Genomic DNA, 14,716 nt, shown 5'->3' on the forward strand with positions numbered 1-14,716 from the left:
ATATGGTGAACTAAACCTTGTATGTTTGTTGGGGAGTCAAAGTAATCTCTTGAAGCTCTCATATATGGATTTATTGAGTACATCTTTGAATTAAGACATATGCTTTCTTTCATCATTAGTTAGGGTTTTTCCTCTTTGCTCAATGCTTGCATTGTTTAACTCATTCTAATGCATGATTATTGGTTTTGTTGATACGGACACGTACGGGGAAATCTAGATCCGGGGAATTTCTCCCAATATTATACTGACAATATTATATTGGTTGCCTTTAAGCTCCTGCACTCATGAACTAATCATTAGGAATGCTAGGAATTGTATGAACTATTTGATTAGGGAGAAGCCATCTAGAATGGTACATTAGAGAGTGGCATTAACAATGATGATTTGAATGTTGAATTCCTAAAATATATGAGAGTGGATGAGATGAAATTGACCCCCAACAACATATTCATTCATATATTTCCTTGAAAGTGTTTATCTTTTGTCTTTGTCATTGATCAATTCATGCATACATATTTAATTTTCGTCTTTGCATATTAAACTTCAATTATTGTGTTCTTAAGTCTTAGCTAATCAACAAATCACATAACTAAACTAGGCCGTGAGTCCTTTGGGAGAACGATACTTGGTCTTACCAAGTTTATTACTTGAAACGATTCGGTCATACTTGCCGATTGTGAAACAAGTTTGTGACATCATATTTTGGTGCTTACAAATTTGTCCATCAGAACGCTCGTCCAAAATCCATAATTGTATAATCGTTCCATATAATGTTCACCTTTTAAATCTTCATACTTTATTATCATTTTCATCATTCGTTTCAAATACCCAAAATAACGAACGTTCAACCCTCTGAAGGATGAGGACGAACGTGAACAGCGAGACCGAGAAGTACTCGTTGCCAATCAGAATAACTCGACATATGATTATTTGACGAACGTTACTGCTACTCAATTCAGTTGAATGAAATGACTCTAGAATGATACCATCAATATTCAGAATATTCTAAGTACCAAGATGTTAAGCAGAATCCAATTGGATGAAGATACAACAAGATGAGGAATTGACTACACTGTGAACCATTAGTTTAAAGGAGTCGACTGCCAGTCAATGACCGAACGCGACAATATACTTTTACGAAGTATTTGGACGAACGCTAGTTACGTCCGTTAAGAAAATCCAAGGTAAGGACGAGCGTTCGGTATAAGACCGAACACTACATTAGAACGAACGCTGGGTAGATGACCGAGCACCAATTATGACGAACACTTGGTACAAGACCGAGCGCTATTTAGGACGAACGCTTGGTATAAGACCGAGCGTTACTTATTTTAAGGTGTAATTTAATATTATTTGATTTAAGGTATACGCCATCTCTATGCTAAGCCGAACGCTCAAACATAGTAATTCAAATGGGGACGCTCGTTCTCGATCAGAGTTCTTTCCAAATGAAAGAATTCCATTCTAAGTCATTTTCAGGGAAACCAAACGGTATAAGACCGTACGATGACGAGCGTAATTTATCATAGGGAGAATTATCATATTCAGATTTTTCAACTATCTTAACTCAACATTTCTCATAACGATTCATACTTTATAAATTCATATCCATCATTAATTCACATACTTTATAGAGTTCATCATATTAACAAATCAAACTATACAATAGTCATCCATCTTTCAATCCATACGTATCAAAATCAACATACAGTTCAACCAACAGAAATCATATTCATCCAGTACAACAGTGTTCGTTCATGCATACTCAAACAGACGATATACATATATCCATATCATGCGTTTATACAACATACAAGTATAACTTAAATTAATAAGCTTCCCTTACCCGGATCAGTGAGTGAGACGTCCTAATGCAAAGGTTTGGTTCGTCCTCCACGTTCTACCCTCAGATTCACTTAATATCTTTCACTTAATCTAAACACCAAAATCAAAATAACTCAGATATCACCCATGCATGAACCCAGAACCTGGTTTCGCATGAAACCTAATGGACGAACGGTCAGAGACGAGAACTTACCAGCTCAGATCCCAATTCTGTTCGGTCCAGAATGACGCTCACGTCTCAGGGAACGTTTCTACGGTTCTGAAACGTGAACGGAGAAGAAGGTGATGAGTTACAGTAGAGAGAAGGTGAACTGGTTCTAGAGAGAAGGTGGAGAAAAATGGAGAAATCAGTTTTGAGGAAGAAGGTGAGTGCATGCAGAGAATGGGAAGGAGTGTTTCAGAAAATTCAATTCTCTTTCCCAAGTCAAACGGACGTTCACTCACACGCGGACACCTGTCTTCCACTACTGATTTTTAGAAGGTTCCAACTTGACACATGGCAGACGGGTGGCAGAGAGTGTGAGTGGATTTTAATGGTCTGAGTAATGTCGTGGTGCGTTTTTCAATGCACGACAGAGTGGTTTAATTGCATTAAATCTGATTGGACAGGTGTTTTTGCAGAGGTAATTATCTAGGGTCTTACAGGCATCACATTTCACTGTGCATGGAATTAAAGAACACCACTTATACAATTTGCAAATGCTAAGAACTAAACTGAAACTTTCTGCATATTAACATCACTATCAAACCAATGATTGACAGAAGAGCTGTTGCGATGACTATAATGCAGGATCAAAAACATCCGGCGGGGGAAAACCTCTTCATTGGACATCCTGCCTTAAGATTGCCGAAGATCTAGCCTAGATGCATGATCTTAATAGCTAACATGTTTAGTATGATCCTAATCAAAGTATCAAATAAAGAATATATCAAAAAACTAAAGCAAAATAAAATTCCTAATTCTAGCTAGTCTAGGTAGGCTAAAATGTGCTTAATGAGTCAAAACACAACCACTAGACCTGGGTTCCAAAGGACAACCTCATAAGTTTTTGGATTTGACAAGACTAAAGCCAATAACTTAGCTTCAGACGAATTTAAATTTGTCTCCATTATCAATAGATTCAAGACAAACCCTCCACTACACACCTCCACACTCATCTTTTGCTAATCATAACATGCATTTCAGTATATTTCACATTAACATGCAAACATTACAAGACTTTTATCTTCATGTATTTTGGACCATATATGAAAAGATTACAAGACTTTAACCCCTCACCTCTGTTATCATAAAATCCTTTGAAGATATGAATCATGATTTAACCCTCCTAAGAATAAAATCTTCCTACTTTACCACTTTTTTTAATCACATCAGGCTGCAACTTTTTCTATTTACATGAGATACTGTTTTCCTATTTTCTCGCGGCATATCACTATATAGACACACATTATATCCTTGTACAATTCAGTGTGAAACTCCTTTGCTATTTTCAGCATTTGGCACGTTTTAGTAGGTATTAATCACCATTCACAACCACTGAGAAACAAGGACAACAAGATAGGAATATATAAGAGCATAGAATAATTTCAGATCTAATAACGATCATAACATCTCAAATGGATTACTTCTTATGCTACCACTTTCCTTTATAAACATAGTTTCAGCCACTTGCATATGCATTTCTACGTACTATTCATATTACACTTTCTAAACCAAATATTAACTATCAAAGTGCCCTTCTACAGGACCTTCCTCTCCCTCCACAACAACATACTTTGAAGAATCTACTGTCACCAATTACTTTTAATCATTGCATAGGAATATTGCAAAAACCACTCAGAATATATATTATCCGACAAATCATTCTTAGTTCACATTGTTAACCTCCTTCACCACAAAACATACTAAATTTCAACATTTGTCTTACTTTCATAATTAATCTCTACAATTAGACAGATTTTTTCTTTCACTGTTGGTTAGTAAACAATCTTGATGCTCTATTCTATCTCACTCGTATGTATATATATAACTTTATAAAATTACAATTTCAATATTTAGAAAATAGTCACATTACTTAATATAATATTTAAAAGTGTTTAAATTTTTTTATTAAGTAATACATTTATAAATATGTAAATTATGTAAAATTTAAAATAAATAATCACTAGTATAAATATCATGAAATTCAACTGTTAGATTCATTAAATTTGCATTTTATAAAAAAATGTTCCAGGTGTTTGTGTGTCTATATATATATATATATAGTGTTTAAATTTTTTTATTAAGTAATACATTTATAAATATGTAAATTATGTAAAATTTAAAATAAATAATCACTAGTATAAATGTAACATCCCCAAAATATAGTGATAACCATAATTAGAATTAATTACATTAATCATTAAAACAGTGCAGTCTTTACAAAAAGATACGAGGTCCAAAACGTCGAACGGCTTAAAATACAAAATGTAATGTAGCCGACGGCATCCAAATTCTGATACTAAACAAAAATACTAACAGCTACTACATGTCGAGCACTCTAGGGCTCGACCTTAATCCCTACTTCAACCGGATCAACATCTTCCGAAATTTCTTCTGCCAGCGCCTCTTCCAGCAGCTCACTTCCATCTGCTCCCATCCACATGGATGATCATCGCAAGGACAAGACGGACGTACAAAGACAACCGACAACACAAAGAAGAGAACACAGGGTAAGCTTATGTAATTTAATTCACACATTAAAGTATCAATTCAATCCAGTCAAACATACCAGAATGATTCAACATAAATAAATAAACAAATATCCAACAACTATTTCTAGACGGACCGTCCGGACTGTATGAATCTGTGTAGCTACAGGCGTCCTTGCACCCGAGTGGTGTAGTAACTGGGATACACTCGACAACTGCCACTCGAGGTTAGTCCGTTCTTACGTCGCCCATGTTAACTTATGGACTAAGGACCTCCTGCCATTCCCACACATGAACCACTCTCCTCTAAGTGAAGACGAGTGTCACGGAATATCAGGATGGACCAAGCCAGCATTAGCATGCCCACAGTCATACTTTACCAAATTCCACATTCAACATATGTGAGTCGTTCCTCCCTGGAACGCTCGTACAACATTCATAAACGTTTAATCATCTCATATAATGTTCATCATTCAAAATCTTTCACTTTTATTTTCATTTTTGTCTTTCAGTCCGAGTATGTAAATAATCAAACTTTCAGCCCTCTTTATAACGAGGACAACCGTGAGGAACGAGACTGAAGAATTTACCCCGTTCCAAAATAAAGTAATACTGACTACCAGATAGATGAACGACCTGTATTAACACGGTACTCGACACTGTCGGTCGACACAGATGAATAATCTGTATTACAAGGGGGTTCGACACTGTCGGTTGACACAGATGGATGATCTGTATAAGGGTGCTCGACACTGTTGATTATAAGTTCTAAGTAAAAGACCTACATAGCTCATGCTCGACCAGAATCCTTCCCAATGAAAGTATTCCAATTCAAAGAAGTTTACTAGAACACCAAACGGTCGAGAACCGTTTAATGTCGGACATACGTTATCATAGGGAAGTTGATATTCAAGTTTCACTTACATTCTCTCGTTCCTAAGCATGTATATTTCGTATTCATACACGTCACTCATATCATACATTTCAACCAACATATATCATATTCATTTAGTAAAACAACGTTCGACCATGCATACTCAATCGACATACATCTCATACATTCAGTTCATATCATGTTTACATACAACATACAAGTATAAATTAAATTACTAAGCTTCCCTTACCTGGATAGCAGTGTACTCCCGAAAAGCAAGGTTTTGTTCGACCTCTAACAGCGTTCTACCCTCAGGTTTCGCTCAACAACTTTCCCTTAATCTAAAACACCAGAAATCAGAAACAACTCAGACCTCTACCCCATGCCTGCAACTGAATCTTAGTTTGCATGTACTACAGAACAAACGTTCAGATCAACGTCCAGAGTCGAGTGACTTACCGGTTACAGAACTAGGATCTGTTCGGTTCGGATTGAAGCTCACGGTGCCAGGAACGTTCCTACGGTTCTGAAACGTGATCGGAGAAGAAGGTGATGAGTTACAGTAAAGAGAAGGTGAGGGTTTCTAGAGAGAAGTTGGAGAAAACGAAAGGTTGGGTTCTGAGGAAGAAGATGAATGGTGCAGGTGAGAGAGAGTTTTCAAAAATTCTAAGTGTGTTAAACTGACGTTCGTTCGAACGAACGTCTCCCAAGTTGACACCTGCACACCAATTCTGAAATGGGAAGCTTCTCCCGCGACAGGTTGCGTGTGTGCATGCAGTGTTTGGTACGTTTTTAATGTTTCAGAGAAATGATGGGCGTGGCTTTCCGTGCATGCCAGAGAGGGAGGGGATCAGATTAGGTAGTGGGTTTTAATGGCTGAGAAATGATGTGGCGTGCATTAATGGTGAGGATGTCAGAATTTATCTTTGCTAAATATCAAGGGTCTTACATTCTCCCTAACTACAAAAATTTTCGTCCTCGAAAATTAAAAACTTACCCGTAAACAAGTGTGGATACAAGTCCCTCATGGCGCTCTCCACTTCCCACGTTGAGTCACCAGTTCTTGCGTCCCATAACACTTTCACCATTCGAACAGCTTTCTTCTTGTAATATCTAGTATTGCTTTCTTCAATTCGCACAGGCTGCAACTCCAACGTTCGATCTGGGCGCAATTGGACGTCTTCCAGCTCCAAAACATGAGAAGGATTGGCTATGTACTTCCGGAGTTGGGAAACGTGGAAGACAGGATGAAGATTCGAAAGTTGAGGAGGCAATGCTAGCTCGTACGCTACTGGGCCAATCTTCCTTAGTATTTGATAGGGTCCGACGAACTTCGGGGATAATTTCTTTGGCCGCATAGCTCTGCCGACTCCCGTGGTTGGATTCAGTCTAAGGAATACGTGATCGCCAGCTTGGAACTCTAACGGTCTTCTTCTCTTGTCGGCATAGGACTTCTTCCTGCTCCTCGACGTTTTCAACCTCTCCTGGATTAACTTCACTTTTTCTGTCGTCTGCTGGATAAGTTCGGGTCCAGTTAGCACGTTCTCTCCTTCCTGGAACCAGCAAAGTGGTGTTCGACACTTCCTCCCATAAAGTGCTTCAAACGGTGCCATTCCAATACTCGCCTGGAAACTGTTGTTGTACGTGAACTCCACTAGCGGCAGGACCTCATCCCAGGCGCCTAAGTGATCTAGGACGCACGTTCTCAGCAAATCTTCCAGCGTCTGGATGGTCCGTTCAGACTGGCCGTCCGTCTGAGGGTGATAAGCCGAACTCATTTGTAACTTACTACCGAGCTCGCTTTGAAGTGACTGCCAAAACCGTGAAGTGAACCTTGTGTCTCGGTCAGAAATTATGCTCGACGGCACTCCATGCAGACGAACAATTTCCTGAATGTAGAGCTTGGCTAGGTTGGTCATCGACATCTTCAAATTTACTGCCAGGAAATGGGCGCTCTTCGTCAGTTGATCCACGATCACCCAAATTGAGTCATGATTTCTGATCGTACGTGGTAGGTGAGTCACGAAGTCCATGGATATGCTATCCCACTTCCATTCGGGAATCTCCAACTGCTGAAGTAAGCCGCCTGGTCGTTGGTGTTCAGCCTTTGCACGCTGGCAAGTTAAACATGATGCCACAAAACGAGCGACATCACTCTTCATTCCAGGCCACCAAAATGATTTCCGGAGGTCTTGATACATCTTGGTCATGCCAGGATGCATGTTAAGACGGCTGTGATGACCTTCCTCCAGAATAATTCTCTTCAGATCTCCATCATTCGGAATGCACGTCCGGCCCTGATAACGTAAGAAACCGTCCGTTCCAGTGTTAAACTCTTTGGCCTGATCCGTACCGAGGGCATTAAATATCTTCACTAACTCTTCATCCTCTCGTTGTTTCGTTCTGATCCGCTCAAACACGTCGCTGGATATTCTAAGGTTACAACACTTGATACTGTTCGACTCCAGCTCGAATTGTAACCTTAGGTCTCTAAAGCTTTCCACCAAACTCAGCTCGCGCACCATCATGGACGACACATGCACCACTTTCCTGCTTAGAGCGTCCGCTACCACGTTCGCCTTTCCTGGATGGTAGAGTAGCTCGAAATCATAATCCTTCAAGAACTCAAGCCACCTCCTCTGCCTCATATTCAACTCCTTCTGATCAAAGAGGTACTTGAGACTCTTGTGATCACTGAAAACTTGGAACGTGGATCCATACAAGAAATGCCTCCAAATCTTCAGTGCAAACACGACTGCTGCCAACTCTAAGTCGTGTGTGGGGTAATTCTTCTCGTGAATTTTCAATTGTCGAGAGGCGTACGCCACTGCTCGTCTCTCTTGCATCAGCACACAGCCCAAACCTTGATGAGAGGCATCGCAATAGACTTTGAATGGTTTGGCAGTGTCTGGAATCGCTAAAACCGGAGCGCTCGTCAACCTCCGCTTAAGCTCCTGGAAACTCCCTTCACACCGATCGGTCCAAGCGAACGGGTGATCCTTGCGCGTGAGCTGTGTCAGTGGCGCTACTATCTTGGAAAATCCTTCAATGAAGCGTCGATAGTAGCCCGCGAGACCAACGAAACTCCTTACTTCCGTGACCGAACGCGGACTTTCCCATTCCATAACTGCTAGTACCTTTGCCGGGTCCACAGAGATTCCTTCAGCCGACACAACGTGCCCCAAGAACTGTACGCTCTTCATCCAAAATTCACACTTTGATAACTTGGCGTACAGTTCCTTCTCCCTCAACACGCCAAGTACAAACCGCAAGTGTTCTTCATGCTCTTCATGGCTCTTGGAGTAAATCAGGATATCATCAATGAAGACCACTACAAACTTGTCCAGATATGGTCGGAATATCCTGTTCATGTAGTCCATGAAGATTGCTGGCGCGTTCGTCACACCGAACGGCATCACTACATATTCGTAGTGTCCATAACGAGACCTGAAAGCAGTCTTCTGGATGTCGCTCTCCTTCACCCTGATCTGATGATATCCCGAACGCAAATCAATCTTAGAAAACACCGTCGCCCCATGCAGTTGATCCAATAAATCATCTATCCTTGGCAGCGGGTACTTATTCTTGATGGTCAGCTTGTTCAATTGTTTGTAGTCTATACATAACCGAGAGCTGCCATCCTTCTTTTTCACCAAGAGCACAGGCGCTCCCCATGGTGATACGCTCGGCCTGATAAAGTTCTTCTCCATTAGCTCTTTAATCTGCTTTTTGAGTTCAACCAGTTCTGCAGGCGCCATCCGATATGGTTGAACAGAGATAGGTGCTGCTGTCGTCACCAAGTCAATAGTGAATTCAATTTCACGAACCGGAGGCAGTCCAGGGATATCTTCCGGAAAAACATCAGGGAATTCGTCCACTACCTTGGACGATCGTTCCTCATTCGCATTCACAACTCCACTGTCTTCGTGCGTCATGATGAGGAAATAGCTGGCGCCTTCCATAATATCTTCCTTCAGCTGACCGAACGTCACTGAAAGAACTTCCTATACTTCACCAGGAAAGATTAATTTCTTCGCTCCACAATCTATGAGAATGCGATTGGTATTCAGCCAATCCATTCCCAAAATTACCTCTAATTCTTTTAGAGGCAAACATATGAGGTTCACCTTGTATCTATGCCCTTCTACCTCAATAGGACATCTAACACACACAGTAGATGTCCTGATCTCACCAGCTGCTGGGGTCGACACCACCAGATCAAACTGCATCTCGCTCTCAGCTATTCCCAACTTATCAACGCACGCCTTCGAGATGAAGGAGTGTGTCGCCCCCGAATCAAACAATACACAACATTGCTTTCCACAAATCAAGCAGGTACTGGTGATGAGCGTACCTGAACTCGCTGCTTCCGCTCCAGTAATGGCATACACACGCCCGACAGCTTGGGCTCGACCACCTCTCCCTTGTTGGTTCCTTCCAGCGTTCGGCGGCCTCATAACAGCGCGTCCGCCCATATTGCATTCACTCTCCAGGTGTCCATTTCTTCTACATCGAGTGCAGAATTTACCTCCCATCAGCTGTGGGCAGGAAGAACGGTAGTGTGGTCCCCCACACTGGAAACAAGTTACGTTCACCTGTCCAGACTGTCCGACAGGAACGATTGCTTGTGATCCGCCTGCATGAGGTGGTTGACTAGGACGAGCGTACGGAGTCCTCCTCTGAACCATACCTCCCCTGGACACTATCGGTCCCCTACTCACTTGTTGCTGTTTCTTATGTCGTTCAGCTTCCGCCATGTTCTTCTCCAACACTTTGGCCCTCTCAACCATGGCAGGAAACGTTCTTATGCACAAACTTGAAATCATAACTTTCAAATCACTCCTTAGGCCGTTCTCAAACTTCCGACATTGCCACTCTTCACTGGTGGCCATAGTATTGAACCTCACCAAGTGCTTGAACTTATTTGTATATTCTGAAACCGACATTCCTCCTTGCACCAGTTGCAAAAATTCCACTTCTTTAGCAAAACGGACGCTATCCGGGAAGTACTCCTCATAGAATTTGCTTCTGAAAACTTCCCAAGTAACAGGTCTGTGAGCGTCCGTCAGTATAGCTTTCGCGTTTGACCACCAATGGCTTGCTTCTCCAGTAAGCAAATACTCCGTGAAAGCCAAACGATTCTCATCTGGACACCTCTTAGCATTGTAAATCCGTTCCATATCCTGCAGCCACTGATCCGCCTCATCCGGAAGACCCTTCCCACTAAACTTGGCCGGATGGTGTTGAAGAAAATTTTCCAAACTCCACTCGGTATGATGAACAGCATTGGAAGAGGACGCTCCCGGCGTGCCTCTGGTGGCGGCAATGAGTTCCATTAATTGTCTCTGAGTAGCTTCGGAGTTCTCGCGTGCGGCCTCAAGACTTCTTAAAGCGGCTGTGTTCTGCTCCATTAGTGTAGCATTTTGTTGTTGCAACCGTTCGATCATGGTTTCCAACAATCTGGCACTGTCGGTCGTATCCGATCCATTGGGTGGTGGAGGAGGAGGAAGTCTAGGCGCCATTTGTTCTCTGAGCCAGAGAAAAACGAACGTTAGTGATGTGTAAGAGTTAAAACAATAACTCACCAAACATATAATAAGCACACAGCAAAAACACAGTGCACTCATATCCTACAGTGTCCTTTTTATAGAACAAAAGTGCTCTGATACCACTAATGTAACATCCCCAAAATATAGTGATAACCATAATCAGAATTAATTACATTAATCATTAAAACAGTGCAGTCTTTACAAAAAGATACGAGGTCCAAAACGTCGAACGGCTTAAAATACAAAATGTAATGTAGCCGACGGCATCCAAATTCTGATACTAAACAAAAATACTAACAGCTACTACATGTCGAGCACTCTAGGGCTCGACCTTAATCCCTACTTCAACCGGATCAACATCTTCCGAAATTTCTTCTGCCAGCGCCTCTTCCAGCAGCTCACTTCCATCTGCTCCCATCCACATGGATGATCATCGCAAGGACAAGACGGACGTACAAAGACAACCGACAACACAAAGAAGAGAACACAGGGTAAGCTTATGTAATTTAATTCACACATTAAAGTATCAATTCAATCCAGTCAAACATACCAGAATGATTCAACATAAATAAATAAACAAATATCCAACAACTATTTCTAGACGGACCGTCCGGACTGTATGAATCTGTGTAGCTACAGGCGTCCTTGCACCCGAGTGGTGTAGTAACTGGGATACACTCGACAGCTGCCACTCGAGGTTAGTCCGTTCTTACGTCGCCCATGTTAACTTATGGACTAAGGACCTCCTGCCATTCCCACACATGAACCACTCTCCTCTAAGTGAAGACGAGTGTCACGGAATATCAGGATGGACAAAGCCAGCATTAGCATGCCCACAGTCATACTTTACCAAATTCCACATTCAACATATGTGAGTCGTTCCTCCCTGGAACGCTCGTACAACATTCATAAACGTTTAATCATCTCATATAATGTTCATCATTCAAAATCTTTCACTTTTATTTTCATTTTTGTCTTTCAGTCCGAGTATGTAAATAATCAAACTTTCAGCCCTCTTTATAACGAGGACAACCGTGAGGAACGAGACTGAAGAATTTACCCCGTTCCAAAATAAAGTAATACTGACTACCAGATAGATGAACGACCTGTATTAACACGGTACTCGACAATGTCGGTCGACACAGATGAATAATCTGTATTACAAGGGGGTTCGACACTGTCGGTCGACACAGATGAATGATCTGAATTACAAGGGTGCTCGACACTGTCGGTCGACACAGATGGACGATCTGTATTATCAAAGGTGCTCGACACTGTCGATCGACACAGATGAATGATCTGTATTTCAAGGATGCTCGACACTGTCGGTCGACACAGATGGACGATCTGTATTATCAAGGGTGCTCGACACTGTCGATCGACACAGATGAATGATCTGTATTTCAAGGATGCTCGACACTGTCGGTCGACACAAATGGATGATCTGTATAATCAAGGGTGCTCGACACTGTCGATCGACACAGATGAATGATCTGTATTTCAAGGATGCTCGACACTGTCGGTCGACACAGATGGATGATCTGTATAAGGGTGCTCGACACTGTTGATTATAAGTTCTAAGTAAAAGACCTACATAGCTCATGCTCGACCAGAATCCTTCCCAATGAAAGTATTCCAATTCAAAGAAGTTTACTAGAACACCAAACGGTCGAGAACCGTTTAATGTCGGACATACGTTATCATAGGGAAGTTGATATTCAAGTTTCACTTACATTCTCTCGTTCCTAAGCATGTATATTTCGTATTCATACACGTCACTCATATCATACATTTCAACCAACATATATCATATTCATTTAGTAAAGCAACGTTCGACCATGCATACTCAATCGACATACATCTCATACATTCAGTTCATATCATGTTTACATACAACATACAAGTATAAATTAAATTACTAAGCTTCCCTTACCTGGATAGCAGTGTACTCCCAAAAAGCAAGGTTTTGTTCGACCTCTAACAGCGTTCTACCCTCAGGTTTCGCTCAACAACTTTCCCTTAATCTAAAACACCAGAAATCAGAAACAACTCAGACCTCTACCCCATGCCTGCAACTGAATCTTAGTTTGCATGTACTACAGAACAAACGTTCAGATCAACGTCCAGAGTCGAGTGACTTACAGGTTACAGAACTAGGATCTGTTCGGTTCGGATTGAAGCTCACGGTGCCAGGAACGTTCCTACGGTTCTGAAACGTGATCGGAGAAGAAGGTGATGAGTTACAGTAAAGAGAAGGTGAGGGTTTCTAGAGAGAAGTTGGAGAAAACGAAAGGTTGGGTTCTGAGGAAGAAGATGAATGGTGCAGGTGAGAGAGAGTTTTCAAAAATTCTAAGTGTGTTAAACTGACGTTCGTTCGAACGAACGTCTCCCAAGTTGACACCTGCACACCAATTCTGAAATGGGAAGCTTCTCCCGCGACAGGTTGCGTGTGTGCATGCAGTGTTTGGTACGTTTTTAATGTTTCAGAGAAATGATGGGCGTGGCTTTCCGTGCATGCCAGAGAGGGAGGGGATCAGATTAGGTAGTGGGTTTTAATGGCTGAGAAATGATGTGGCGTGCATTAATGGTGAGGATGTCAGAATTTATCTTTGCTAAATATCAAGGGTCTTACAATAAATATCATGAAATTCAACTGTTAGATTCATTAAATTTGCATTTTATAAAAAAAGTTATTCCAGGTGTTTGGGTATATATATATATATATATATATATATATATATATATATATATAGGTTTAATTGCTTGCTTTGTCTCCAGTTTGGCTGCAACATGTCAAGTTAGTCCACCATTTTAAAAAAGTTTCAATTACGTCCAAACTTGGTTTAAAAGTGTCAATTTCGTTCAAACGTAGTAAAATTTGCATCAATCAAGTCCCTTCCGTTAATTCTACAGAAACGGACGTTAATTTTTTTCTCTCTCCTCTGCTCCTCTCCTCCTCTGCTCTGGAATGTCTGATTTGGAATGTCTGATTCAATAATTTTTGGAATGTCTGATTCAATAATTTAATACATAAATTATATGAATTATATATCATATTATAAATTATACTTTAATTTAAAGAATGTATAGATAAACAAAAAAATTCAAAAAAGTAAAACATGAAAAAAGTTATATTATATTTTAAGTAATTATTTATTTTTATTTTTGTTTCAATTATTTTATCACTAAAATAATTAACACATACCTTGAAAAATGTTCAGAAAATATAGGCAATTCTTTTAACATTCATGTATGATAACAAATTCTTGAAAAATATAATAGAACAGCTATGAACGAATACATAGTATATATTCATATTCAAGTAATTATTTATTTAAGCTTTGGAAATTAGAATTAATTTTATCCGAAATTTGAATATATTTTAATTTTAAAATTTTAAAATTAAATATAACTTTTTAGTCTAATAATCATTTTTCAACAGATATCAAACAGAAAGATATCAAATGATATAAAAAATTTAAATATTAATATGAAACATATTAAAATTTTAATATAATTAGATTAAAAAATAATATTTATTTGTTTTAAAGTTTAAGATTAAAATTTATTTAAATTTTAGATAAAGAAAAATTTTAATTTTATATCAAAATTCAAAAAAAAATTATATTTAACTCAAAAAAAATTGTTCATAATACATAATTTTATTTATAATAAAAACTAACTTTTTAAAATTTAATTATATTAATATTTTAATTAAATTTTATTTTCTATTTTTTAAATTAAAATTAATTCATAT

The 14,716-nt window shown here is 39.8% G+C and overlaps 1 protein-coding gene across 1 annotated transcript; it reads right to left on the minus strand.

Moving 5' to 3' along the window:
- Positions 1-9,434: 9,434 nt before the first annotated feature.
- Positions 9,435-10,932, minus strand: LOC148196006 (uncharacterized). Its single transcript, XM_088095356.1, has 4 exons — positions 10,227-10,932; positions 9,765-10,181; positions 9,502-9,650; positions 9,435-9,455 (listed from the first exon to the last, which is right to left on the minus strand). The coding sequence occupies exons 1-4, from the start codon at positions 10,930-10,932 to the stop codon at positions 9,435-9,437; spliced, it is 1,293 nt and encodes a 430-aa protein (XP_087951482.1).
- Positions 10,933-14,716: the final 3,784 nt, after the last annotated feature.

Source organism: Vigna umbellata, chromosome 7 (assembly GCF_029865625.1).
Source record: "Vigna umbellata cultivar VRB3 chromosome 7, Vumbellata_1.0, whole genome shotgun sequence".
NCBI lineage: Eukaryota > Viridiplantae > Streptophyta > Magnoliopsida > Fabales > Fabaceae > Vigna > Vigna umbellata.

Coding starts and splice junctions, on each gene's coding strand:
- LOC148196006 (XM_088095356.1), bottom strand. CDS start 10,932: ATGGCGCCTAGACTTCCTCCTCCTCCACCACCCAATGGATCGGATACG. Junction 9,651..9,764: donor AGCGGAAGCAGCGAGTTCAG/GTACGCTCATCA, acceptor AGTTGGGAATAG/CTGAGAGCGAGATGCAGTTT. Junction 9,456..9,501: donor TGCCTCTAAAAGAATTAGAG/GTAATTTTGGGA, acceptor GCATTCTCATAG/ATTGTGGAGCGAAGAAATTA.